Consider the following 26,075-nt stretch of genomic DNA (forward strand, 5'->3'; position numbering starts at 1 on the left):
GCTGCAGAGGGACATTGTTATTTACATGGGATCGATTAACCTTGTCTGCCTTTTATGTATGGGATGCCATCAGAACCGTCTATGATGTATCCTGTCCTTACACAGCAGACCTGGCTAATCAATCTTGCAGGGAGCAGATGTAAATAAACTATGACCCCCGTGTCTACCCAAGATCAGCATTCATAGGGCAATTTCCAGTTGAAGGGTTGAAGTATTTCATGTAAGTTCTTACCTATTGGTGCAATGGATTTTCCCACCTGATGATTTACTTTGCTTTTTTGTTCTGCTATTCTGCTTCTTTTATTTGTTGCAGACTTTTGAACCAAAGCCAGAGGTGGATCCAGAAGGAAGTAGAAGTTTCTTCTTTATATTTCACGTTCCTCTTAAAACCACTTCTGAGTTTGACTCAAAAATCTCTATCAAAACCTGCAACAAATCTGTGAATCCAGCCTGAGGTCCATGGCTGTAATCTGTGGCTCTAGCTTATTCACATTGTCTATTGGGGTCTGAAATCCATCTCCTGAAACGTTCAGGTTGCTTCTCATTTCTTCCTCATGCTTTGCACTGCAGTTTCACTCTATTAGGGCTCAGCTGTGATCCGTGACTCTGGCTTCGCTGAATTGTCAAATTTAGGTCTATGGTGCGGCGCAATGACTGCGTGTCACTATTACATCGTCCGCTGAAGAACTGAGGCAGGAATAACCAAGTGATGATTAAAGATTATTGTATACGTAGTTTACCATCGTTAGTCACGATCCTGCGCTTCTTAAAACCAGGAACAAATTAACATTAATAGGATGTTCCAGATCTCATTAGTCTACGGTAATATTTGTTGTTTCTATCAGCTTCGATGTAGTAATTTTCAGGTCTTCGTTATGTAATTACTGTCATTAGACGTAGCATTAATGAAACGAAAGAGAAATGTATTTTTAAAGAGCCCCCTCTCCACGCGGATGAACCGTAAAACTATTAATAATAAAGGAACCGCGGCACTCGGAACGGAGGGTGCTCGGACAGGGTTCAACTCTGTAGTCTTAGAAGAAAACCTGGCAGCCCAAAGAATTCTTACTTTTGAAAAATAATTTTATTTGCAATCCGCAGACTTAAACAGCGTGACGTTTCGGTCAGAACAATAAGACCTTTCCCAAACAGTCGGATTGCGTTGGTAGAAACGGCAAGAGCTGCGCTATACTGCGACGTCAGCCACTAGTGAGGGAATGAGCGCTGCTTAGCGGCGGACGTCTCTGTATAGCGCAGCTCTTGCCGTTTCTACCAACACAATCCGACTGTTTGAGAAAGGTCTTATTGTTCTGACCGAAACGTCACGCTGTTTAAGTCTGCGGATTGCAAATAAAATTATTTTTCAAAAGTATGAATTCTTTGGGGTGCCAGGTTTTCTTCTAAATTAAAACATCTCCTAACGTGACCAAAAAGCCTGTGGATAATTAAACATTTCCCATGTACAAAATAAGTACACCCCTCTTATTACTGCTTCTTCATATATAGTGACGTCATCTTCTTCTTCTTCTTTAGGCTAAATGCACACGTTGCGTAATTTGATTCAGAAAATCTCTATCAAAACCGCAGGTATACGAACTTAATGGTGCGTCTTCTGATGCGTTGTTGGGTGCGTGTTTAACATGTTGATGCGGAATTAAAAGCGGTTATATGCTGCAGATTTTTGGGGCATTTTTCGGTAAAATTTGTCAGATACAATTCGCAAGTGGAAACGCAGGATTTATCGACATGCTGCCGATTTTAAAATACGCACCGCAGGTCAGTTTACGTGCAGAAAAATTTACAGCGTGTAGATGAGATTTCTTGAAATCTCATTTACTTTTCTGGTACTGTATCACGCTGCAGATTTGCGCTGGAAAATCTGCACGGTAAATCCGCATGTAATACGCATTGTGTACATTGACCTTTTGTACAGGCTTGAGCTGACGCGTTTCACTGTCATCCTGGTTCAGTATATGGTGGCAATGAACGCTGAAATGAGAGCGTCCAAACCTCTGCTAGGATCTATTAGCTGGACGCTGGGCTTATTGATGGAATCTGATTTCTTCACAACAATTAAATAACGTAATTCCTACTACAAATCAGATATGAGGTTATATAAGGGTTCCCCTATTTTACAGTTGTAATAATAATAATAATTAATAATAAGCTCTCGGCATGAAAAATGAAATACTTTATAGCAAACAGAGGCATGTGATGCTTTTGTAAAAGTTTGTTGTCGTTTGGTAGCAAGGACTAGGTGGACGTCTCTATCTACCGGCTGCCTACCTACAGCTTTAACTGACACATTGTAACAAACCCCCAGTTGTGAGCTGGAGGAGCTCTAAAAGGGTTTTGAGCCTCTTGATGTAAGCAAAAACGTTTCCATTCACTGAATGCAGGAAGAGATCTTGAAATTGAAATAAAATGTATATTAGAAAATTGCAGAACTTTCCATTATATAGTGATTTTAAGCTTTAGTTACATAAGACGTAACATCTTTCAGACTTTGCTGTAGCAGCAGGACGCAGCGCCGCTATGTTTGCAACATTGTATCCACATTTTTCCTTGTGTCCTGGTCTGCAGTGAAGATGATTTAGGTATGAAGGTGCATATTGGGGGAAGAGCGGAAAGATGTGTGGTCCTCTGGGGGCAACTTCCCAGCAGCTTACGCCCAATTTCCTAATATCCTTACCGTTTTTTACGGTTATCTTTAACTCTTATTACATTCTCTCCTTGTACAGTATTCTGTTTCCCTTGGAGCAGGGCATGCCAGTATAATTCTATTATTACATCTAAATCCGAACAAAAGCTCAAACACTACAGTAAGTGCTTTCTGCGACCCTGAAAATCTACATGAGAGCCGTTATTAAAACCTGGAGTGGGATTCCTCTTTGTCTCACTTAAAACTTCTGGAAATGTTTATACTTCTGGATAACACAACGTTATCCCGGCTGCCGCACTTTACAGCTACATTACTGGAGATAGCGTCGTAATCTATTATAGCTGTGGTTTGCTTCAACTGCTATCCTGCTCGGACATGCCAGGGGTTGTAGTTTCATAATAGCCGCAAAGTCACTGGTTGCAGGTCACTGTATTACGGAGATTATGAGCAAAAGTGCTAGACACAGTGATGCGTTATATATATATATATATATATATATATATATATATATATATATATATATATGGGGGGCAGGGGTTGTAGTTGCACTTGGGAATTGAGGCTTGCGGGGGCCAAAAGTCAATTAAGGGTCCTTGATGGATTTTACGTTGGGGCCCAAGTTTACACCGCGCCTCTGTCCGTGCACAGGCATCATGCAGCGTCAAAAACAATTCCAGGTGTTCGCCTCGGAGGCCTCATCCTCACTAGACTTGGATTTCATTTCTCACATGTGGGATTTGGATGTGTGGACGTGGCTCTATAGGTTTTGCTGCCTTGGTCACATCTATTAATGCTAAAATCTGGACTGGTGACTAGTTTCACTTTTACATTTATGTATTTTTAGTCTACGTGCACACGTTGCGTATTACGTGCGGCTTTTCCTGCAGCAATTCTGCAGTGCCAGCAAAGTAAACAAGAGTTCAAGCAATCTCGTCTACACATTGTGGAATTTATCTGCACCTAAATTGGCCTGCGGCGCGTGTTTTAAAATCCGCAGAATGTAAATTTATCTTGTGCTTACATCTCAGAATTGTATCTGACAAGTTTATTAAACAAACGCACCAAAATATATAAAACCGCACCGATTTCTGCATCAAAATTGTAAAAAAACGCACCGAAAAAACCCGCAATATTAAGTGCGGATTTTACCTGCGGAATTCCCTTTGTTTATCCGCAATTTTGAAGCAGATTTTCCACATCAAATTACGCAGTGTGTGCGTGCAACCTTAGGGTATGTTCACACGCACAAGTAAAAAAGGCTGAAAATTACAGAGCTGTTTTCAGAGAAAATTGCCTCTGATCTTCAGCCGTCTTTGAAGCTGAAAACTGTTTTTGAGGCATTTTTCTAGACTTTTTTTTTTTTTTTTTTGGAGCTGTTTTTCAATTGGCCGTATGAAAAACGGCTCCAAAAATCGCTCAATAAATGACATGCTTCTTCTTTTTACGCAGTGTTTTTTTTACGCGCTGTTTTTTAAAACGCCCCGTCCGAAGATATTGCCATTTTTTCCATTGATTTCAACGGGCAGATGTTTGTAGGCGTTCAGCTACCGTTTAAGGCGTATTTTGAGGTGTTTACCCCCCGGAATACGCCTGGAAACTCTACGCGTGAACATACCTTTAAGCCTAGCAGCGATTTACTAAAATGAATTCTGAAAGTGAACCGTCCCTTTATAAAGTTGTTTCTGTGCTGAATACAAGACGTGATGTATGTGCGGAGAGGGAGGAATTCCTGCTCAGAAATGCTTTCATCTCCGGTCCCTGCTTGTTTTGCCATTGGAGCGAGAGAAGCCGATGAATTCCATGAAGCCAGGACTGGGGAGGCTGAATTATCCTCTGTAAAGTCCACACACCGTCTACAAGTGCAGGAAATAGATTTATATGGCGTAAGTGTGGCGGGACGTTGCATGAATTACTCTTAAGTCAATCCAGCTCTTGCCTGAGACCGCATTAAACTTGTGTAGTCGGTGACGTCCTGATATGCAGTAATCTTTGCAAAATTCACTTTTACGTGGTTTATTAAGTTGCAATTTAAAAACTGAACAATTCTTGTAACCTCCGAGTCGTCGTCGTCGTCTTCTGTCTACTTGGTGGTAAATCTTCTTTTTAGCCAACATTTTTTCATGATCTCTGTTTTCGGGACAGTTGGATGATCATAAATGAGGCCACAATTACCACTCTGCAGACGTTCTCACCCAGCACTTCCCATTTTGCCGCATTACTGGACATTCCCCAAGAACCAGTTAAGAAATCCTGCATATAACATAGTGCGGTTGAAAAAAGACATGAGACCAAGATCTGTCAGATTTGGGTTTGGATTTCTTATGGTTATTTTGTTTCGATACCATAGAAAATGTACAAGGATATCAAAGCAATAATCATAACCATTAAACTAATAACAATAAGGCCACATTTATCCGTCGAAAATCTGCAGCAATTTACAATACAATGCATGTAAATGCAGCTTTTCGATACCCTATCCACAGGTAGCGGGGAAAATCTGCACAGAAATTAGAACATTCTTGTTCTTTTGCAAAAATGTCACAGATTTTCTCCACGGATTTCACGCTGTGCAATGGCCAGGGTGCAATCCACTGCAATTCCTCAGAAAAATCCACATGTCACACGTGGAATAGAAAGTCTTCTACATGGTAGTCCAGAATGCCTCGTTATGTAGTGATCTGGGGCAAGGAATGTTAAATGACCACTTCTGTGGGAGCTGTAATGGCGGTCATATTGATTGCCACCCATCTTTCCCAGAAGTGGATATTGCTAAGAAACGGCTGAATAGAATTTTCAAAGTCTTGACTCAAATATATACTGTTTAACATGATGATCCATTATTGCTGACATATTGTCTAGACCAGGGGTACTCCACTATTTTTAGATAAGGTCCGTTTACATGGGTCTGCCTTCAGGTGGATGTCCGTGCTGAAGAACATTACGACCTGTGGATCAGCGGCACAAGTCTGGGGCTTATCTACCACAATGCCCATTCTAAATAGTGCCACACACAGTGCCCCCTGTAGATAGTGCCCCACAGCTCACCAGCATGGATAATCCATCTTCCTTGTAGATAGTGCCACACACAGTGCCCCCTGTAGATAGTGCCACACATCTCACCAGCATGGATAATCCATCTTCCTTGTAGATAGTGCCACACACAGTGCCCCCTGTAGATAGTGCCACACATCTCACCAGCATGGATAATCCATCTTCCTTGTAGATAGTGCCACACACAGTGCCCCCTGTAGAAATTGCTCCTTAAACAAAGAAACTTGTACTCCCCAAACCCCATTCCTTCTCCTAACGGATCTCCACAGCAGGTCTTGTCAGCCACGTAAGACCTGAAGCCTATGAGATGGCGATATAAGGCCCTTGTGCAGGCCGGCGCGATGCAGTTACGTCATCGTGCCGTCCCGCACAGAGGTTCTGTCCCAGAGTCTTAAAGGCTGCAGGCCTAACGTGGCAGAGGGAGCTGATAATTCTCTGTTCTTCCATAGTATTCAATTATTTTTGCTTCCAAAGAACGCAGATATAATTGAATGTGACAGTCACCCGAGGACGCCACGGATCTGGACAACTGGCATTCACTGTCTGGGTTCGGACCGCGGTCCGCCAGTTGAGGACCCCTGGTCTAGACTATCTAGGGGTAGATATTGAATCATTTTGTCAGGGTGAATTTCAGGATAGCAACGAAGAGAAAGGATCCAGCGATGTATAATGTAGATGAGGGAAAACTGGGTTCCCACTTTATTGGAAAATAATCCACGAACAATGACACAAAGTAACGGAAACACCAGGAGGGTAACAAGGTGGTGGAATGGCAAAAAAAGAAGAGAAGCCTACGCGTTTCAAGCACTGACTGTGCTCTTAGTCATGGCTCAGACGAATGAGCTGCTGCAAGGCGTCAAGGTAAATATATCCTGGAAAGGTGGAAGGAAGTACCTGGAACGTAACAACGCCCTCTAATATGGTAATTTAGGATCCAGGAAACTGGATCAATAAATAGGTATGAATAAAATATAACCTGAATATAGCTAATGTACACGGAGGAAAACTAAAATAGAATATAAACGTGAGTTGTATACTGTTAGTAGAAAAAATAAAAAATGAATGTATAGCTGGAATGTCCATATATTTAGCACTTGCAGAGCGTCATAAGTCAAAGTTATATATATCAGAACAGAGGAATAGAAAAATTTATATACAATGTACATAACATAAACCAATAAATATGCACAGTGAAGAAAATAATACATAACATAATAAGAAAAAGAGGAATATATAAACATATAATTTACTGACCGGAACAGTAAAGTCGGCAAATGAGAGCCATAACTGATAACAAATTTATACATTTACATAAGGATTTAAATATATTGTTTGTAATGGTATATATTACCACAGTTACTAATGACATAAATAATATTGTAACTCACATCGGCCAAAATATATAGAAATACATATAAATTGAATAAATGACATATTAATAGAAACAAAATCCATAAGGGAGATATTTATAAAGATAAAATGTAAGACATAAAAACGGAATATCTTGAGACCAAGATATTAACCACAATTGTAAAATTGTGATGAAATGGATAAACACAGACACGAAGATATCAAAAAGATGGAAATTACAAAATTCACATAAATAAATGAGTATAATCTCATAATTGGACTTCGTTTGCTAATATTAATAGAATATGGAATAAGATAATGATTTAAAGAAATGCACATAAATGCAGCAGCAGTAATGTACAGATCATAATCATAAGAAGCTAAATAATGTGAAAATATCAATAATGGAACATCAATTCTTTACGGAGGTTAAGACCATATGGAAATCTAGTATTTAAATGATAAATCCAAAATGCCTCCCGAGTTTGTAACCTGTGTTTGAGATCGCCTCCTCTATGAGTTTTAATCATTTTTTCTATAGCATATATCCGAAAATAATTGATGTTTCGATCATGACAGGAAATAAAATGCCTACTTGCATTGGAAATATTGACTATGGCCGGATTCCTGATATAGCTAAGATGTTCTAGTATCCTCACCTTTAGTCTCCTTGTGGTACAACCCACATATTTTAGGTTGCAGTGTGAACATTCCACTATGTAGACAACATGGTCACTATTACAATTGATGTGGGTTTTAATAGGAAAACTAGTTGTATTATCACAATTTGAAAAAGTTTTGGTGTTTTTGCTGAAGGTGCAAACTTTACACGGGTGAGACCCACATTTGTAGTACCCTGTGTATTGTAACCAAGTTGGAGGTTTAGTATTAGATGGCAATTGTGATGGAGACAGAATATTACCCAATGTTGGAGCTCGACGAGAGACTATATGGTACCCGTTTTTCAAAATTGATTCCAATTTGGGATCATCAAACAAAATTGGAATATATCGGTGTATCATATTACGTATTTCTTGAAATTGATTGTTATATTGTAATATAAGCGTCGGTTTGGACAAATTGTTAGTTTTTGATAGATCCCTGTTTGGGTGATGGATGGAAAGTAGATCTTTCCTGTCTTTAAGATTAACAATGGCCTGAGCCCTGTCTAGAGTCCATCTTTTATAACCTCTTTTTGTTAATTTATTAAAGATATTTGCTTGTTCTTTCAAGAAACCTTTGTTGGTAGTACAGTTTCTTTTCGCCCTGGTTAATTCACCTACAGGTATAGATGAAATAGTGTGACTAGGATGATTACTAGCAGCATGTAGGATTGTGTTACCCGAAATGGGTTTATGGAAGATCTCTGTTTGAATACTTTTACCTGCCAATCCTGTTAGTGTCAAATCCAAAAAATTTATACTGGCCGGATGATGAATATGTGTAAATGCCAAATTAAAAAGATTGGAGTTGATATATTCAAGAAATTTAGGTATGGCAGATACATCATCCTCCCAAATAATCAGGAGGTCGTCGATGTACCTGCCATACCAATGGATGTGTTGAAGAAACGGATTGTGGGCAGAAAAAAGGGTGGTTTCCTCCCACCACGCCATAACTAAATTGGCAATGGAGGGGGAAAACTTAGCACCCATGGAGACTCCTCTATTTTGAAGAAAGTAATGTCCCTCATAATTGAAGAAATTATGAGTCATAAGGAATGACAATACCTCAAGCATGAACGCTTGCAACTTGATGTCATATGAACTATATTTTCCTATATGATGTTTTAGAGCTTGAATAGCTATGTGATGGGGTATAGAGGTGTATAACGCTACTACATCACAGCTTAACCAGGTATAGTTAGAATTCCATATCTTATTATCAAATATGTATAGTACATCCTTAGTGTCTCTGAGATGTCCAGGGGTGCGCTGTACCAAAGGCTGTAACAAGAAATCGAGCCACTCAGAGAGTTTCTCTGTGAGTGACCCGATACCTGAGACAATAGGACGCATGGGTGGGGGGATGATACCCTTATGAGTCTTGGGTAGTGCATATAAAATAGGAGTGACAGGATTCTTGACCGACAAATAGTTAAGTTGTTTTTGTGTTATAATTCCATCATCCAAACCCCTATTGAGTAACACAATAAGAGACTCTTGAAATTTAGAGGTAGGGTTACAATCCAATTTAATGTATGTTTCAGTGTCGCCCAATAATTCTGTTATTTGATGAACGTACACACTGCGATCCATTACAGTAACACTTCCCCCTTTATCCGACTTGCGAATAACAATCTCTCTATTGTCTTTGAGAGATTTAATCGCATTTTTTTGACTAATGGTGAGATTGTATTGTGATTTCGTTTTTCGACTATGACTGTTCCGGTCAGTAAATTATATGTTTATATATTCCTCTTTTTCTTATTATGTTATGTATTATTTTCTTCACTGTGCATATTTATTGGTTTATGTTATGTACATTGTATATAAATTTTTCTATTCCTCTGTTCTGATATATATAACTTTGACTTATGACGCTCTGCAAGTGCTAAATATATGGACATTCCAGCTATACATTCATTTTTTATTTTTTCTACTAACAGTATACAACTCACGTTTATATTCTATTTTAGTTTTCCTCCGTGTACATTAGCTATATTCAGGTTATATTTTATTCATACCTATTTATTGATCCAGTTTCCTGGATCCTAAATTACCATATTAGAGGGCGTTTTTACGTTCCAGGTACTTCCTTCCACCTTTCCAGGATATATTTACCTTGACGCCTTGCAGCAGCTCATTCGTCTGAGCCATGACTAAGAGCACAGTCAGTGCTTGAAACGCGTAGGCTTCTCTTCTTTTTTTGCCATTCCACCACCTTGTTACCCTCCTGGTGTTTCCGTTACTTTGTGTCATTGTTCGTGGATTATTTTCCAATAAAGTGGGAACCCAGTTTTCCCTCATCTACATTATACATCGCTGGATCCTTTCTCTTCGTTGCTATTGTTTCTTGCCGCGAGCCGTGGCGGCTGATCCGGGCGATATCTAACACAGGAGTGTGAAGCTGGTGAGCTGGAGGTTTCCTCCCTTTTCCTTTTTCCCTGTTATTACTAGTGAATTTCAGGATGTATTCTAGAAAGGGAGAAGGCTTATCTTGACAAGTATTTAATATTTCCCATCCGTTCGTCTCCTCTGATAATCCCCTTCGTATGTTCATTATTCCCATGATAGGTTCCGTCCATGACAGAGGTTTTCAGCCTCCGTTACAGCAGAAGACAAAACTGGTTGTAATTCCTGCTTTCTGTCCAGAATACCAGTGCTGAAATTTATTTGCTGAGGAAGATTGTTAATGAAATCTCTTAAGAAATATTAAAACAAGACGTAATGAAATGATGTTTAGGAGAAAAGATCTAGCGGAAAGTTCTGGAGACCTATGAGCAGTTAAAAACATTAAACCAGAACAATTGGGTGAAAATCAGGCTATATGGCAACAGATGGGGGGGGGGGGGGGTGTATGGAGAGTTTGCAACATGCTGAAAAGTAGAGCTTCTCAAGAAGGAAGAAAATGGTCTCTCTAGTGCCACCTATAAGTGGCTTTTGAAAATCTCCCATCATGTGTTGTCCACGATTATTCTGAGGCTGCTGTATTGCCAGGCTCGCACTAACCTACTACAGGCTTGACAATGGCCTAAATATTCTCACAACTGGGATGTTATCAATCTTCTCATTTTTGGCATTTTTTGTGTGACTTGATACTTATTGCAAATCATGTGAGAACTTGAATTCTGCAATTCCTTCAAGGTGAACAAGCTGCTCGTGAGAAACGTTTATGTACCCGAATGTTACGCTGGACCCCGGCCACTGAATTAAGGGTCTCTGGAAGTCGATTTTCTGCAGCTTTTCATTGATTTTCCAGGTTCTGGTTTAAAAAATAAAATATAAAATCTATATCTGGATAAGTTAAACTAGATGGCCATGTATGTTATGATTAGATCTTCAGAAATGTCTCTTATTAAATCTTCATATATTGAACACTACTCTGTTAATGACAAGCCCATTCACATTTCACATATTAAAGGCTATGTACACCTTTTAAAAACTTGTTTTTTTATATAAAATTGTCAGTGCGTTTGGTGCAACTTTCTAATTCCTTTTTATTAAAAAAAAAATGTACTTTTTGAGATACAGCTGCTTTATATCCTGTATACAGAGCAGCTGTATCTTGCGCTGAGACCTGAATCCGTCAGGTCAGCGGGTCTGACGGGTTCAGTGTTAGCGGGTCTTGCATTTCTCTGACCATTCATAACTTAGATGTGATCGATAACCGCTGGATCCTGGGTGTCGAAGACATGCAGGACCCGCTGTCACTGAACCCGTCAGTCCTGCTGACCTGATGTATTCAGGTCTCAGCGCTAGATACAGCTGCTCTGTATACAGGATATAAAGCAGCTGTATCTCAAAAAGTAAAAATTATTTTTAATGAAAAGGAATTAGAAATTTGCACCAATCACACTGATATACACTGACATTTTTATTAAACATTTTCAAAGGTGTACATAGCCTTTAATGCATCTGTGTGTTTAAAGCAAAAAGCAGTAACCTAAAGTGAGAGGGGAAGAACTTAAGAAGACTTTTTCTTCATTTTATATCCTCTCCTAGTATAAGCTGGACCTAAAGAAGCTTCAACGCTCCATAATTTCTTGAATTATTTCTTTACAGCTTTAAACAGGTTAAGCGCAGTGACATCCATTGTGCTGCAGGTGGCGCTGCTTCATCTACTTCTGTCGCTTTCTGTCCGATAATCCATTAGCGCACCTTTTAAACTTTGAAAAAGGAATAAATGTTTCTGAAATGTAATTGTAAAGCCCATTCTGCCTCCTCCCTCCACTGCTCTCTCTGCCATTATTATCAGCGGTTACCTTGGAGCAATGTGTTGATTAAATATCCAAAATGAATCGGAATATTTGCAGTGCCTAAGTGCTGGTGTCTCGGATACTTTGCATGCATTCATTGTGCTGCTAATATCTGTTCGCTTTCCGTGGCACTAGGCTGAGCGGTCATATAAATGCAGATACTCCAGTGCTTGTTCAATTTCCTCCAAGTCTAACAGGACCAATATTGACATTGTAGAAGTGTCAGGCGCCATTGTTTCAGCAGTCATTGACATTTTCTGACGCTGCACGTAATACAATCACAAGATGGCACATTTCTGCCGAGCAGACGGCGCAGGGTGTGCTTATGTCGCTTATATCTTACGTATTCCTAATTGTAAGAATTACTATAGGAGTATCGGCAGGCAGAACCAGTTGCACCACGTTTTATTAAGGCGTCAGTCACATCTGCATCGGGGCTCCGTTCCTGGGTTCCGTCGGTGCTTTCCTGTAAGAAACGGAAACCATAGGCTTCTGTTTGCATCACTGGTGATTTCAATGGTGACGGATCCGGTGCAAATGGTTTCCGTTTGTCGTCGTTTTGTAAGTGTTCCATTGTTTTGACAGAATCAATAGCGCAGTCGACTACAGTATTGATTCCATCAAAATGACGGAACCCTTAAAATAGTGCAGATTTTGATGCATTTTTTCAAGGGCTGTGATGGGGATATTTCTTCTTCCTGTGATGACATTTTCACCCCCTGTAAGAAATTCTGCAGCGTTTCCGCAGTACATTGTAGTTTGCTGCAGAATTGTTGTTCCTCATTGCTTTGTATGGGGAGAAAACGCAGGAAATCAGTCCGCCTCCCGCCGCAATAATTGACTTGCCGCGGAAAAAAAATTACGCACCGCAGGTGGATGACGTTTGTTAAATTGTAGCTAAACGTTTTACAAACTTCTGACATGTCATAGTGACATGTCAGAAGTTTGGGTTGGTGGGGGTCTGAGCACTGAGACCCCCACCCATCGCTAGAACGAAGCAGCTGAAGGTCTCGTGTGAGCGCTGGGCCGCTTCGTGTCTGTTCAGCTTTTTCCGGAAATAAATGTATCGTTTGCGGACTCAATAGAATGTCTATGAGCCAGTACTCTGATATATCGTCTTTCCGGAAAAAGCCGAACAGAAACGAAGCGGCTCACACGAGACCTTCAGCTCTCGGCCGCTTCGTGTTTGTTCGCCTTTTTCCGGAAATAAATGTATCGGCGTACGGACTCAATAGAAAGTCTATGAGCCCACACTTCGATACATTGATTTTTGGAAAAAGCCAAACAGACACGAAGTTGCTGAGCGCTCACACGAGACCTTCAGCTGCTTCGTTCTAGCGATTGGTGGGGGTCTCAGTGCTCGGACCCCACCAACCCAAACTTCTGACAGGTCACTATGACATGTCAGAAGTTTGTCAAACGTTTAGCTACACTTTAAATCTCACCCACTTTGCTGCTACGGTTTTCCGCTGCTATGCAGCAATTCTGTTACGTGTGGACAAGCCCTCGTGTCGCACCCATTAGGCTGACATTACTTTTGCCACGGAAGTTTCTACAGAATACAATGTTGTGATGTATCTGCCTCACATATAATTAGGTGCACACATGGAATTCATATCTTATGGAGTCTGTAGCGGTTGAATAATTAGTCCTGAGCCTCTGGGCAGCTTTATTCTATCAGACATTAAACCGCTTCTGGAGGTAACGTTACCTGACATACCACACTTTTTGGGTCTGAGCTACAGAACCTGGGACTTCAGTAGTCATGAGAATTTTCCAGTTTACAACCAGGAAGAGTTGTAAACAATTGGAAACATCCTGCGAGCTTCAACTTTATATCTCCTTTCCACCTCCTGCTGGTTCAGTGTCTGTACAGATCATATTTTGCATTGTATTATATGTATGTATTGTATAGTAGACTGATGTAAAAAAACAAATTTGCGTTTCTCACATTGCAATACCGCAGAGCTTTATGGGTTGTCATCTAGGCTGGTACGATTGTAACGGGCGACGCGGTGGATACCATCAGAATTCTGAATGCATCGAGAAATAATGTAACTCAATAACCATTCAACATAAGCAAAGCAACGTTATTCACCATTCTATGCAGATTATTATATCCGGCAACCTTAAAAAAATGGAACTCCGCTTTGAATGACACTGGTTTGCAGACGTCACACCCTGAGATCACCAGTCTAAGATTGCAACCCTCGTATTTTTCCTGCTCCTCTCAGTGGATAATCAAATTTCATCTATCACGCTGTGCAAACTGAAGTTACATGCCAGCGTGCCAGCCTGTAGGAAGCCTGGCTGCAAACACATGGCAGGGGTGTTAGAATTACCTGCAAGGCTCGGACTACGCACACAGATTATTTTTGTAGCTTTTTCCAATCCCATGACCACCCCCCTCCTCAAAGAAATTATTGTCACCATCGGTTTCAGCCCAAAAATTATGTAGAAAAAGTTGCATGGTTCATTGTATTCCTATGGCCTTTCCCCAGCTCCTGTACCTGGTCATGGCTAGGCAGGGGCTACTACTTGGCTAGTAACTGGGACAATCACGGCCACAGGAATACATTCGGTCAAGCATCAAAATATCAATTTAAAAAAAGTAATTCACAAAAAGTGAGCAAATCACTGAAGGTTAATGGTCACGCACTAAGAAATTGAAGCAGGATCTGGCATGTTGGTTTTTAGCACGCCAGATTTTTTTTTTCTTCCTGGGGGAGCGTCCCTTCACTTGGCGATGGTTGAGTAGAGAGGAATAGCTGTGGGATCGATGCTGGTATGGCCGCCTTAGGATGAATGCATAGTAGACATAAAACATGATTCTCGTCACTAAACCATGCTGCAACTGTGCGGATAAACCCTTTCGATCTGCCGTGGAGGTAGAAGCTGCAGGATTCCTTCTGTGACGGATTCTCTTGAATGTTCTCTTTTAGATATAATGTATTCTTGCGGTTGGACGTGAATGTTGGCGGCGTCTCTATTTCCAGCATGTACCCTGCATTATAATGCTATTTCTGACGGACTCGCCGCTCAGATCGGCGTAAGTCACTTTTACTTTTCTGCATCATTCATTTTAGGATGATTCCTCTGTCGGATCACTTTGTGGCCGGGGGATGCGTTTTGAGGAAAATGTATTTGGGTGCCAAAATGTCTTCTCTCACTTTCTACGTTTTATTAAGCGGCGCTGCCAAGCACATATTATTTTTCTTTTTTCCCCGGCCATCTTTCCAGCTTTATTTTTAAAGGAGTCCTAAGCCGCCTTTTATAGATAAATCTGTTTAGTCACTTTCTCCAGTTATCCAAATGCAGCCTGCAGTGTAAAGAATGGAGTATTCGTTCTACTTACTATGGCTGCATCTATTAAACATTACTCATATAAAATAACGTCTGCGTATGGGCTTAAATTTAGTACAGATTCGAAAAGAGAAAAGTGGATTTACATGCAGACATATAGAAAGGACCCTGGACGTAACCATGACAACCAGAATGAAGGCCTCCATTCTTTACACTGCTGGCTGCATTCAAAGTATTGCACAATAGAAACAAGATTTATATTAAACCTGACTTATTTTTTGACTAAATATCTTTGTTTAGAATCATACAGGATTTAGAACCCCTAAAACGGCAAGACTGACACATGGTCGAGGCTTAATATAGAAAACTAAGCGGGTTGTTTGATGAAGACAAACTTGTATTTTAAATTGAAGCCAAATGGGCTATGGGCTGATCACCGCATGATCTGAACACCTCTGTCGATCAGCTGTTATCACTGAGGGCCACCATACAATGAAATGTAGTGTTACATGCTGACCATATAAGACATGGTTAGCATCTCTCCTCCTTGGCTAGAAGAGGGGGATGGGGGGGTCCCAAAGCATGGACGGCCGTTAATGATGTCCATATGCCCATATTATTCCATTTTACTTACAAGAACATGGGTCTGAGCTGCAATACCTGAAACGGCTCATGGACAGACGTTGCGCTGTTTCTGGGGAAAAAAAAATCGGGTCATTAGTGTATACCTATAATCTACACACATTAAGGCAGTCGTCCGCCCACCAATTCCCTGACAACTTGACAGAACTTTGCGCTATGCGGTAACGGAGATTGCAACCATGGATTACAATAGTGTATAATATAACCTTTTATATAGAAATAATGTTACATCATAATATCCTTTTTAATTCCATCCTGTGAAACCGTGCAAGAAAATACTCTGAACCTTTATTGGATGGGACCTACAGCCGTGTTCATCCTGATCTGCCTGGTTCATAAGTAAAATGTTCCGACTACAATAAAGAACGACACTGGCAGAGCAGCAGGAGAGGGAGAATGAAGTGTGACTGTACCTATAACGATACACATTTATATGCCAGTCTGGGGATAGCGAGGGGACCAACCATAGGGTTAGTGTAATGGCGGCCATTAGTCGTTCTCATCTGTGTAGGAAATGGCTAATGTGAATAATTTTCTTTAAAGAAATGTCCTGTTTTAGCAGCCAGTCTTGATTTAAACTTCTAAAAAGCAAACACACAGTCTGCAAAATGACTGCGACTGGCAACGAAATAGCAGGAACACCGCATGCGAAATTTGCGTCGTCTCCACAGCCGGCAGTCACTCGAAGATAGAGAATTTTTTTTGAGGGACCATATAGGTGGCAGGACAATCACAGACTGGATGATATTGAGGCTGTAACGTGGCTGCAGATCTAGCTGAGAAAGATGTGGAGAACCAGAGCAGAAGTTTTTGCATTTATTGAATCCGACTTCGCAGATTTTTTATTTATTATTTATTTTTATTTATTTTACGGCCCTTTTTACCGGGCCCTCAAAAAAATGCAACAAGCCCTAATTTGGGCTGTTCTCACTGCCACATGGTTCACGTAGAACTCTATGGGTCGTGTTAAACACGTCTGTCACTTGGATGTGATCTGAGTGATGGCCGTGTTTTCTGCCGCTCGCTCTCTCCTTCTCACACGAAGTGCATGTAAAGAGCAGGAGATTTTTTTTCTGTAGGTAGTGCCGCACAGCCCCCTGGTAGGTAGTGCCACACAGCCCCCTGTCGGTAGTGCCACACATCCCCCCCCCCCTGTAGAAAGCTTAGGCAGAGCATTAGAAGAGGAGCATGGGGGCTGGGATCTAGGTGAATATGCCATTTAGGGTCTGTAGAAATCTGAAAGCGGCTGTAGATAAAGAACTTCACACGAGGATGCAGCTCGAGGTATTTTCTTTTTTCATCTTTAAAGGGAATGTGGAATAAGAAAATTAAAAGTTTATTTAAAATAGCTTTTTATTGGTTTAAAAAATTCTTGGAGTTTTTAATTTGATTATCCACATATATTAAAATCTTGAAATATTGCCGTTCTCACACTTGACAGTAGAAAAGGCACAACCAGCGGATAGTTCCTGTTTTTTGCTTCTCATTTGTCAGCTTTGCTGTATAGACTGGGACATGTGAGCAGAGTCATATCATCAATAGATAGCGAGGCAGTTAACAGCGTTAATGTTCTGCTGGCAGGGTAATCTCACTATACACACAAATAAGGCTCTGTATGCCCTGTTACTCCCTGTTATTTTTGGGGAGGGGGCTTCACTTTTTGGAGACTAATAATCTATGCATTTGTGTCAATTGACTCCCGTTTATTTCCACTGCCATAAAGCACACACACACTGCTGTGCTGTCTATATAAACATTAAAAGCTGCTTTCTTTTTTCAGTTCAGTTCAAAAGCGGAAACCTATGGCTAAAGTTGTGTACAATCTTCTGTCAGAGCGCGACCTAAGAAAGAGGCTGAAGGAGATCGGACTGTCCACTCAGGGATCCAAGCAGCTGATGATCAGGAGGCACCAGGAGTTTGTGCACATGTATAACGCACAATGCGACTCCTTAAGTCCCAAATCAGGTACAGACATCTTTTATGTATTTTAGCTTCTACCAATAAGTATATGAACCCCAGACCCAGAGAGAATTGCACACAGACCGATTTCCCTGATTACGGCTGAGGAGGGAGAACAGAACCGCAGAATCACGGGAAAAGCTCCATATGACCACGACGTACAAATACATCCCTGTGTGCACCTGAACCCCTCTCCTAAATGATTCTCCAGGGCTTTGTGGACGAGGGCGCTCTAATATAAAGTATACGTTTCCTGCATGCCGTGGTCACTGTGTAAGAGGAAGCATGGCAGAAGCTGATCCGAATCTGTAATTTAGGCCTTCCTAAGTGGCAGAAATTGTCAATGTTCAGTGCATTTTGCAGGATATTGGGGTTATTTTGATAACAATGATGACCGATTTACTTAGATAACTTCCAATTTGCGATTTAAAGAGGCGCTGTCACCAGATTATGAAACCCCTATCTCCTATTGAATGTGATCGGCGCTGCAATGTAGAAAACTGCAAAGTTTTTTTTTTTTTTTTTAAAACGATCATTTTTGGCCAAGTTATGAGCAATTTTATATTTATGCAAATGAGCTTTTCAATGGACAACTGGGAGTGTTTTCTCATTTCCAACTGGGCGTGTTTTCTCATATTTCCAACTGGGCGTGTATTGTGTTTTTACCAACTGGGCGTTGTGGATAGAAGTGTGTGACGCTGACAAATCGGCATCATACACTTCTCATCGTTCCCACCCAGTTTCTTTCACTGCAGACACACAGCGTGACGTCATCCACAGGTCCTTCAACCTTGGCGTCGGACAGAGAAGATACATGGGCTCCAGTCGTCCGAGAGGGTAATATGCTCGTCTCTAGGGAGTTTGCTATGCTTACCTGCACATGGTGATGCTGTTGCAGATTCAACTGTACTCTCTGACGCCTGGAGCTGATGTGTCTTCTCTCTTCCGACACCAAGGTTGAAGGACCTGTGGGTGACGTCACGCTGTGTGTCTGCAGTGAAAGAAGCTGGGTGGGAACGATGAGAAGTGTATGATGCTGATTTGTCAGCGTCATACACTTCTATTCACAACGCCCAGAAGACCACTGTTGTTATCTATATTACAGCGCTGATCAGATTATGTAGGAGACAGGGCACTTATAATGTGGTGACAGCCTCTTTAAGCTTGAGTGTTAAAAGTGGAGTTTTATGCTTGATATTTAGAACGGGTCCATTATCTCTTTCACCACCAGAAAATAGACGAGCTACTTTATCTATCATCCGTCAGCAATATCTTTCCTGGTTTCACCATCCTATTATGGGGCATCCTCACAAATGTATTTATTCACATCCAAGGACTAGAGGCTACATTGCAAGATACCGCAGCGGAGAAGCATTTTCATAAACAGCCGTGTCCTAATCTGATTTTGGACTGTTATTTTTTATTCCTCTGGCTTTCGCGTCTCAATAATATCTTTGATCTATAGCTCTGGGTTATTTTCTACAATATTTCCAGTCTGTAGGACTTCTGATGTGCAGCCTGTGAACAGGAACCCAGCACTGGTTGGTTCTCCCCAAAGGGGGACAGAGTGGTGTCCGCACCCATCCATAGCCTCGTCGCCTCTCAGCAGATATTCCCATGTCTGTATTTCGTGGTCCTTCCTAACCTAGAAGACCGGGTTGAAATGTCTTTTTATTTAATTTTACTCGGAATTCCTATTATTGATGACTTCATCAGTGAGAAGAAGAGGCGTTCTTGTTGCTTAAAACATCCAGAAATTATTTATAATTTTTATCCGTTATTTTTTATATGGAGTTCAGGGGTATATGTCCGTCTTTTTCAATTAATTGTTTTACAGCCACAATTAATCTAAATGTATAATAAGGGATAAACTTGGTTCTAATTAAAAGTCTCCTTTAGTTTGGTGTATACAGCTCTTATGCACAACACTCCCTCTGTTCCCAGTTTTTGATAACCTACAGACAGTAGAAGAGGAGGCAGAAGTAATGGAGTAACACGTCTTCAGGATCTGACTACACAGGGCTTGCTTGTAGTCTGTTACCATAGAGACACAGGTCTGCATATGAGCTCTGTACAATGTATGCAATGCTGCATCGTTTTTTAATTGAGATACATTGAAGCAATAAAAAATAGTTGAAAAAACACACCCTGTAGCTCTAAATATGAAATAATAATATACATTTCTGTAAATATCAATATTCCTGTTTTCAGCCTCTCCGTGATACTTTGTTTTTATTTTGGCTTTTCATGCATCTGCGTGTTCGGTTATCGACAGCCCAAGTTAGAAGAAATAAACACTTCACGCTGCTGCCCCGAGCTGTTTTTTTTGTTGCTCGTTTAGAGCGCGGTCGTACATTTAGATTCCATTATTATTTTTCCATTATTTTTTTTGCCTATAAATAATAGAAATTATATGAGGTGGGGGGGGGGGGGTGGTTGTTCATTTGCGTATGCTTTATATATTGAGATTTATCTGCATATGCTATACATATAGAGGAGACGTAACACATTTGGTTGTTGCAATGTGTCGGTGACCAGAGATAAATAGTTTGGCGCTTTAAATATTTTATAAAGCGGTTTTGTTTTTTGCTGCCACCACTAGGGGACGATTCTTATGCAGCTTCTTTTCAGAAAAGTAGGAGTCATATACAGTTGTATACAAATCGCTCCCTAGTGGAAGCATCAGGCAGCAAATAGTTAAAGGCTAATGACTATCACACAGTGTTGGCATGTGACTAGGATATGACATTACTTTGCAATCGGTGGCGGTCGAAGTGCCAGGTCTCCTTTGATCCTGAGAACTAAGTGGCCGCAGTGCTTTTTTTTTGTTTAGTGCTTCATCCCCTTAAATTTTTCCTCTGCACATCCGCACCCCCAGCTACCGCCTATTAAGGGAACTGCAGCACGTTCCCTGCATAGCAGGTGGCCGGGGGTTCCGCTGTACATGGAAAAACTGAAAAGGCACCTTCATTCTCAGGATCAGTGGGGGTCCAGGGTGTCGGACCCCTTCCGGTCACAGTCATGGCGCATCCTCACAATATGCCATCAATTTGTGTTGTTCGAATAATCCTTTAATAATGCATTTTGGTAATGCCTTGCAATACAGGGCTGGGAGATTTCATCTCCTGAAGCCTACAGAATTGTGAGTTCAGCTCTGGTTTATAAAACAGACTGTAGCTCAGGATAAGTAATGTATGTACACAGTGACTCCCCCAGCAGAATAGTGAGTGCAGCTCTGCAGTATAATACAGGATATAACTCAGGATCAGTACAGGATAAGTAATGTATGTACACAGTGACTCCACCAGCAGAATAGTGAGTGCAGCTCTGGAGTATAATACAGGATGTAACTCAGGATCAGTACAGGATAAGTAATGTATGTACACAGTGACTCCACCAGCAGAATAGTGAGTGCAGCTCTGGAGTATAATACAGGATGTAACTCAGGATCAGTACAGGATAAGTAATGTAATGTATGTACACAGTGACTCCACCAGCAGAATAGTGAGTGCAGCTCTGGAGTATAATACAGGATATAACTCAGGATGAGTACAGGATAAGTAATGTAATATATGTACACAGTGACTCCACCAGCAGAATAGTGAGTGCAGCTCTGGAGTATAATACAGGATGTAACTCAGGATCAGTACAGGATAAGTAATGTAATGTATGTACACAGTGACTCCACCAGCAGAATAGTGAGTGCAGCTCTGGAGTATAATACAGGATGTAACTCAGGATCAATACAGGATGTAACTCAGTATCAGTACAGGATAAGTAATGTAATGTATGTACACAGTGACTCCACCAGCAGAATAGTGAGTGCAGCTCTGGAGTATAATACAGGATGTAACTCAGGATCAGTACAGGATAAGTAATGTAATGTATGTACACAGTGACTCCACCAGCAGAATAGTGAGTGCAGCTCTGGAGTATAATACAGGATGTAACTCAGTATCAGTACAGGATAAGTAATGTAATGTATGTACACAGTGTCTCCACCAGCAGAATAATGGGTCACCACTGTCGGCAAGTTAAGCATCAGTCTTTCAGGTGGTGACTTGGTGATTGGAACAGTCTCTTCTCCTCATGTTCTTGTGGGTTTCACCCTACGCTCCCAAAACACACTGATTAGGTTATTTGGCTTCTTATAAAATAATTTGTCCATAAGGAGAAATTAGATTGTGAGCTCTTGGAGACAAGAACTGATATGAGTGGATACCTCCCCTATACTGTACTGTAATTTCATTGGATAAATAGCTTTGACAGATCATTTTCTAGAGAAATATACCCAGGGTCCATTGCTACTATAAGCAATTAAGGGTCACCTTTATCGGCTGTACTAATCCCTGTGGTGTCTCCTTAATCTCATGGGTCTTTTGCTGGGTGGCTTAAGATCTATGACTGTTGGCCATTTGTACAGAACTTTTTAATACCTCACACTGATCTTCTTGTAGAACTTGTTGTAAGGAATTTTTATGTAGATGTGATCCTGCGGGAAGCCGACGGCGAATTATTACTGTAGATTATTGTGTTACTGCTTAGGAAAAGCATTTTATTATGCAAGCACAGTAGTAATGTATTTAGGCTGGAAGAAAACAAAACGTTTGGCCGTGTGTTTAGCTTAATCTTTTTAGTCACATCCAATAAAATTGCAATCGCTCTGCTCCAAAATATCAGTGTAAGTGGATTAAAGGAGTTTGTCATACGTCCTACAAGATAGACAGAGAAGTATAAAAAGCACCAGCAGTGGGCTGAACGACTTGTTATATTGCATCTTGTATATGACATCAACGGGCAGAAGCTTGATCGTTTGGTGGAACTCTGTCCCCTATGGACAAGAATGTAACTACTATAATACTGCCCCTATATACAAGAATAGAACTACTATAATACTGCCCCCTATATACAAGAATATAACTACTATAATACTGCTCCTATATACAAGAATATAACTACTATAATACTGCTCCTATATACAAGAATAACGACTATAATACTGCCCCTATATACAAGAATATAACTACTATCATACTGCTCCCTATATACAAGAATATAACTACTATAATACTGCCCCTATATACAAGAATATAACTACTATAATACTGCCCCTATATACAAGAATATAACTACTATAATACTGCTCCCTATATACAAGAATATAACTACTATAATACTGCCCCTATATACAAGAATATAACTACTATAATACTGCTCCTATATACAAGAATATAACTACTATAATACTGCTCCTATATACAAGAATATAACTACTATAATACTGCCCCCTATATACAAGAATATAACTACTATAATACTGCCCCCTATATACAAGAATATAACTACTATAATACTACCCCTATATACAAGAATATAACTACTATAATACTGCTCCTATATACAAGAATATAACTACTATAATACTGCCCCTATATACAAGAATATAACTACTATAATACTGCCCCTATATACAAGAATATAACTACTATAATACTGCTCCTATATATACAAGAATATAACTACTATAATACTGCTCCTATATACAAGAATATAACTACTATAATACTGCCCCCTATATACAAGAATAGAACTACTATAATACTGCCCCTATATACAAGAATATAACTACTATAATACTGCTCCTATATACAAGAATATAACTACTATAATACTGCCCCTATATACAAGAATATAACTACTATAATACTACCCCTATATACAAGAATATAACTACTATAATACTGCCCCCTATATACAAGAATATAACTACTATAATACTGCTCCTATATACAAGAATATAACTACTATAATACTGCCCCTATATACAAGAATATAACTACTATAATACTGCTCCTATATACAAGAATATAACTACTATAATACTGCCCCTATATACAAGAATAGAACTACTATAATACTGCCCCTATATACAAGAATATAACTACTATAATACTGCTCCTATATACAAGAATATAACTACTATAATACTGCCCCTATATACAAGAATATAACTACTATAATACTACCCTTATATACAAGAATATAACTACTATAATACTGCCCCCTATATACAAGAATATAACTACTATAATACTGTCCCCTATATACAAGAATATAACTACTATAATACTGCTCCTATATACAAGAATATAACTACTATAATACTGCCCCCTATATACAAGAATATAACTACTATAATACTGCCCCCTATATACAAGAATATAACTACTATAATACTGCCCCTATATACAAGAATATAACTACTATAATACTGCCCCCTATATACAAGAATATAACTACTATAATACTGCCCCTATATACAAGAATATAACTACTATAATACTGCCCCTATATACAAGAATATAACTACTATAATACTGCCCCTATATACAAGAATATAACTACAAGAATATAACTACTATAATACTGCTCCTATATACAAGAATATAACTACTATAATACTGCCTCCTATATACAAGAATATAACTACTATAATACTGCCCCCTATATACAAGAATATAACTACTATAATACTGCCCCTATATACAAGAATATAACTACTATAATACTGCTCCTATATACACGAATATAACTACTATAATACTGCCCCCTATGTACAATATATACACCAATATGGTATACAGTATACTATTCTTTATTATAATGTTTCATATTTTACTGTTTTTTATGTGATGCAGTTTTTGCCCCTGCATCTTACATTGAAGCTTCAATGGCACAAGCTGGGCAGATCAAAACCGCAGCAATTTGCGTCAAAATCAATACATTTACGGGCTCCTTAAGGTTTTCAATTACACCTTTCAATTAAGGCCCCACAAGTAAAAAAAACAAAAACAAAACCTCATGAAAACGTGGACTTGCCTCATGCACCCGCCATATTAAAACTTCGTAAAGTTCTGTATGGAGCCGCAGTACGGAAACTTTAAAAATGTATTGGACCCTATTGTAGCTCCGTTTACCTCGGATGTCGTACACGTGCGCATGAGGTCTAATCATTTACCCTCTAAATGTGGTGAATGTGTGGCCAGTTGTTGCAGAACATTGTGTCCTCTTCATCTCTATTGCCCATTTTATGGGCTGCAGTTTTTCCGGGGGACTTTTTTTCTTCTTCTTTCCCTCTAATAACGTCAGTAAGTTACTTGTGTTCTTTGGAAAGTAATAATTGTAAATCATTTTATAGATTTGCGGGCTGAGATAGTTCTGATTGGGACGAGTCAGGTTGTAGCATTCCGAGAGATACGTTTGCAGATGTTTTCTATTTGGGATAATGGGATTCGGGCTCCGCTTCCTTCTCTCAGCTCAGTTACTGCAGCTCAGGCTGCCCAGGACATTGTGGGAAATGATCTTCAGCCGAGTCTTAGGCTTCGTGCGCACATTGTCATTTGGTACAGAAAATCTGCATCACAACAGCAGATAAACGCTGTTAATTCCGCAAGTAAAATCCACACCTAATGGTGCGTTTTTAATGCATTTTTTAAGTGCATTTTAACGCGAAAACCGGTTACGGATTTTATGCTGCGGATTTTGGTGTGTTTTTTTTAAATAATCTTGTCGGATACAATTCTGAGACCGAAACGCATATTAAATTGACATGCTTCAGATTACGTGCGGAAAAAATCTGCAAGGTATAGATTAGATTCTCATTGACTTTGCTGGTACTGTATAACGTTGTGGATTAGCCGCCAGAAAATCTGCGCCGCAAATCCGCAGGCAATACGCATTATGTGCATTTGGCCTTAGGCTGCAGAATCCAACATAAAAGGACAAAGAAGGAATCTTTACTCCTGGATGGACCGTTATATTCTTACATATAGCACTTACACTGGATTCTATTTTAGGAGTATTAGAAAGTTCGGTCTCTACCAAAACAAAATGACCTCCATTACAGCTCCGACGACTGCTGCCATCCATCTTTCCCAGGCACCCGAATGGCAAATCTGCTCTGACGCGTCTTCTAAATCCCATATTGTCTCATAACGAGACAACTTTGAAATTCAAGTATCTGCGAAAACTAAGGATATATTTTAAAAAAAAATGTACATATATTGGTTTTCTTCCTAAATCGTTCTGGGAAAGCCGGGTGACAACCGACAGGAGAGCGGCTATGGTGCCCACATGTATCGTCACCCGGCTTCCAGATATAGTTACTAAATTCTGACATTGTCTTTCTAG

At 40.0% G+C, this 26,075-nt stretch overlaps 1 protein-coding gene across 7 annotated transcripts in view; it reads left to right on the forward strand.

Annotated features, from left to right (window-relative positions):
• Positions 1-26,075, forward strand: part of RAD18 (RAD18 E3 ubiquitin protein ligase) — a 187,668-nt gene that overhangs the window by 48,539 nt on the left and 113,054 nt on the right. For all 7 annotated transcript variants that reach the window (XM_075831856.1, XM_075831859.1, XM_075831860.1 and 4 more), the window contains exon 7: positions 17,707-17,891. In XM_075831856.1, the coding sequence (XP_075687971.1) occupies positions 17,707-17,891 (185 nt within the window). The remainder of the gene's footprint in view (positions 1-17,706; positions 17,892-26,075) is intronic.

Source organism: Rhinoderma darwinii, chromosome 7, assembly GCF_050947455.1.
Source record: "Rhinoderma darwinii isolate aRhiDar2 chromosome 7, aRhiDar2.hap1, whole genome shotgun sequence".
In the NCBI taxonomy this organism is placed as follows: Eukaryota; Metazoa; Chordata; class Amphibia; order Anura; family Rhinodermatidae; genus Rhinoderma; species Rhinoderma darwinii.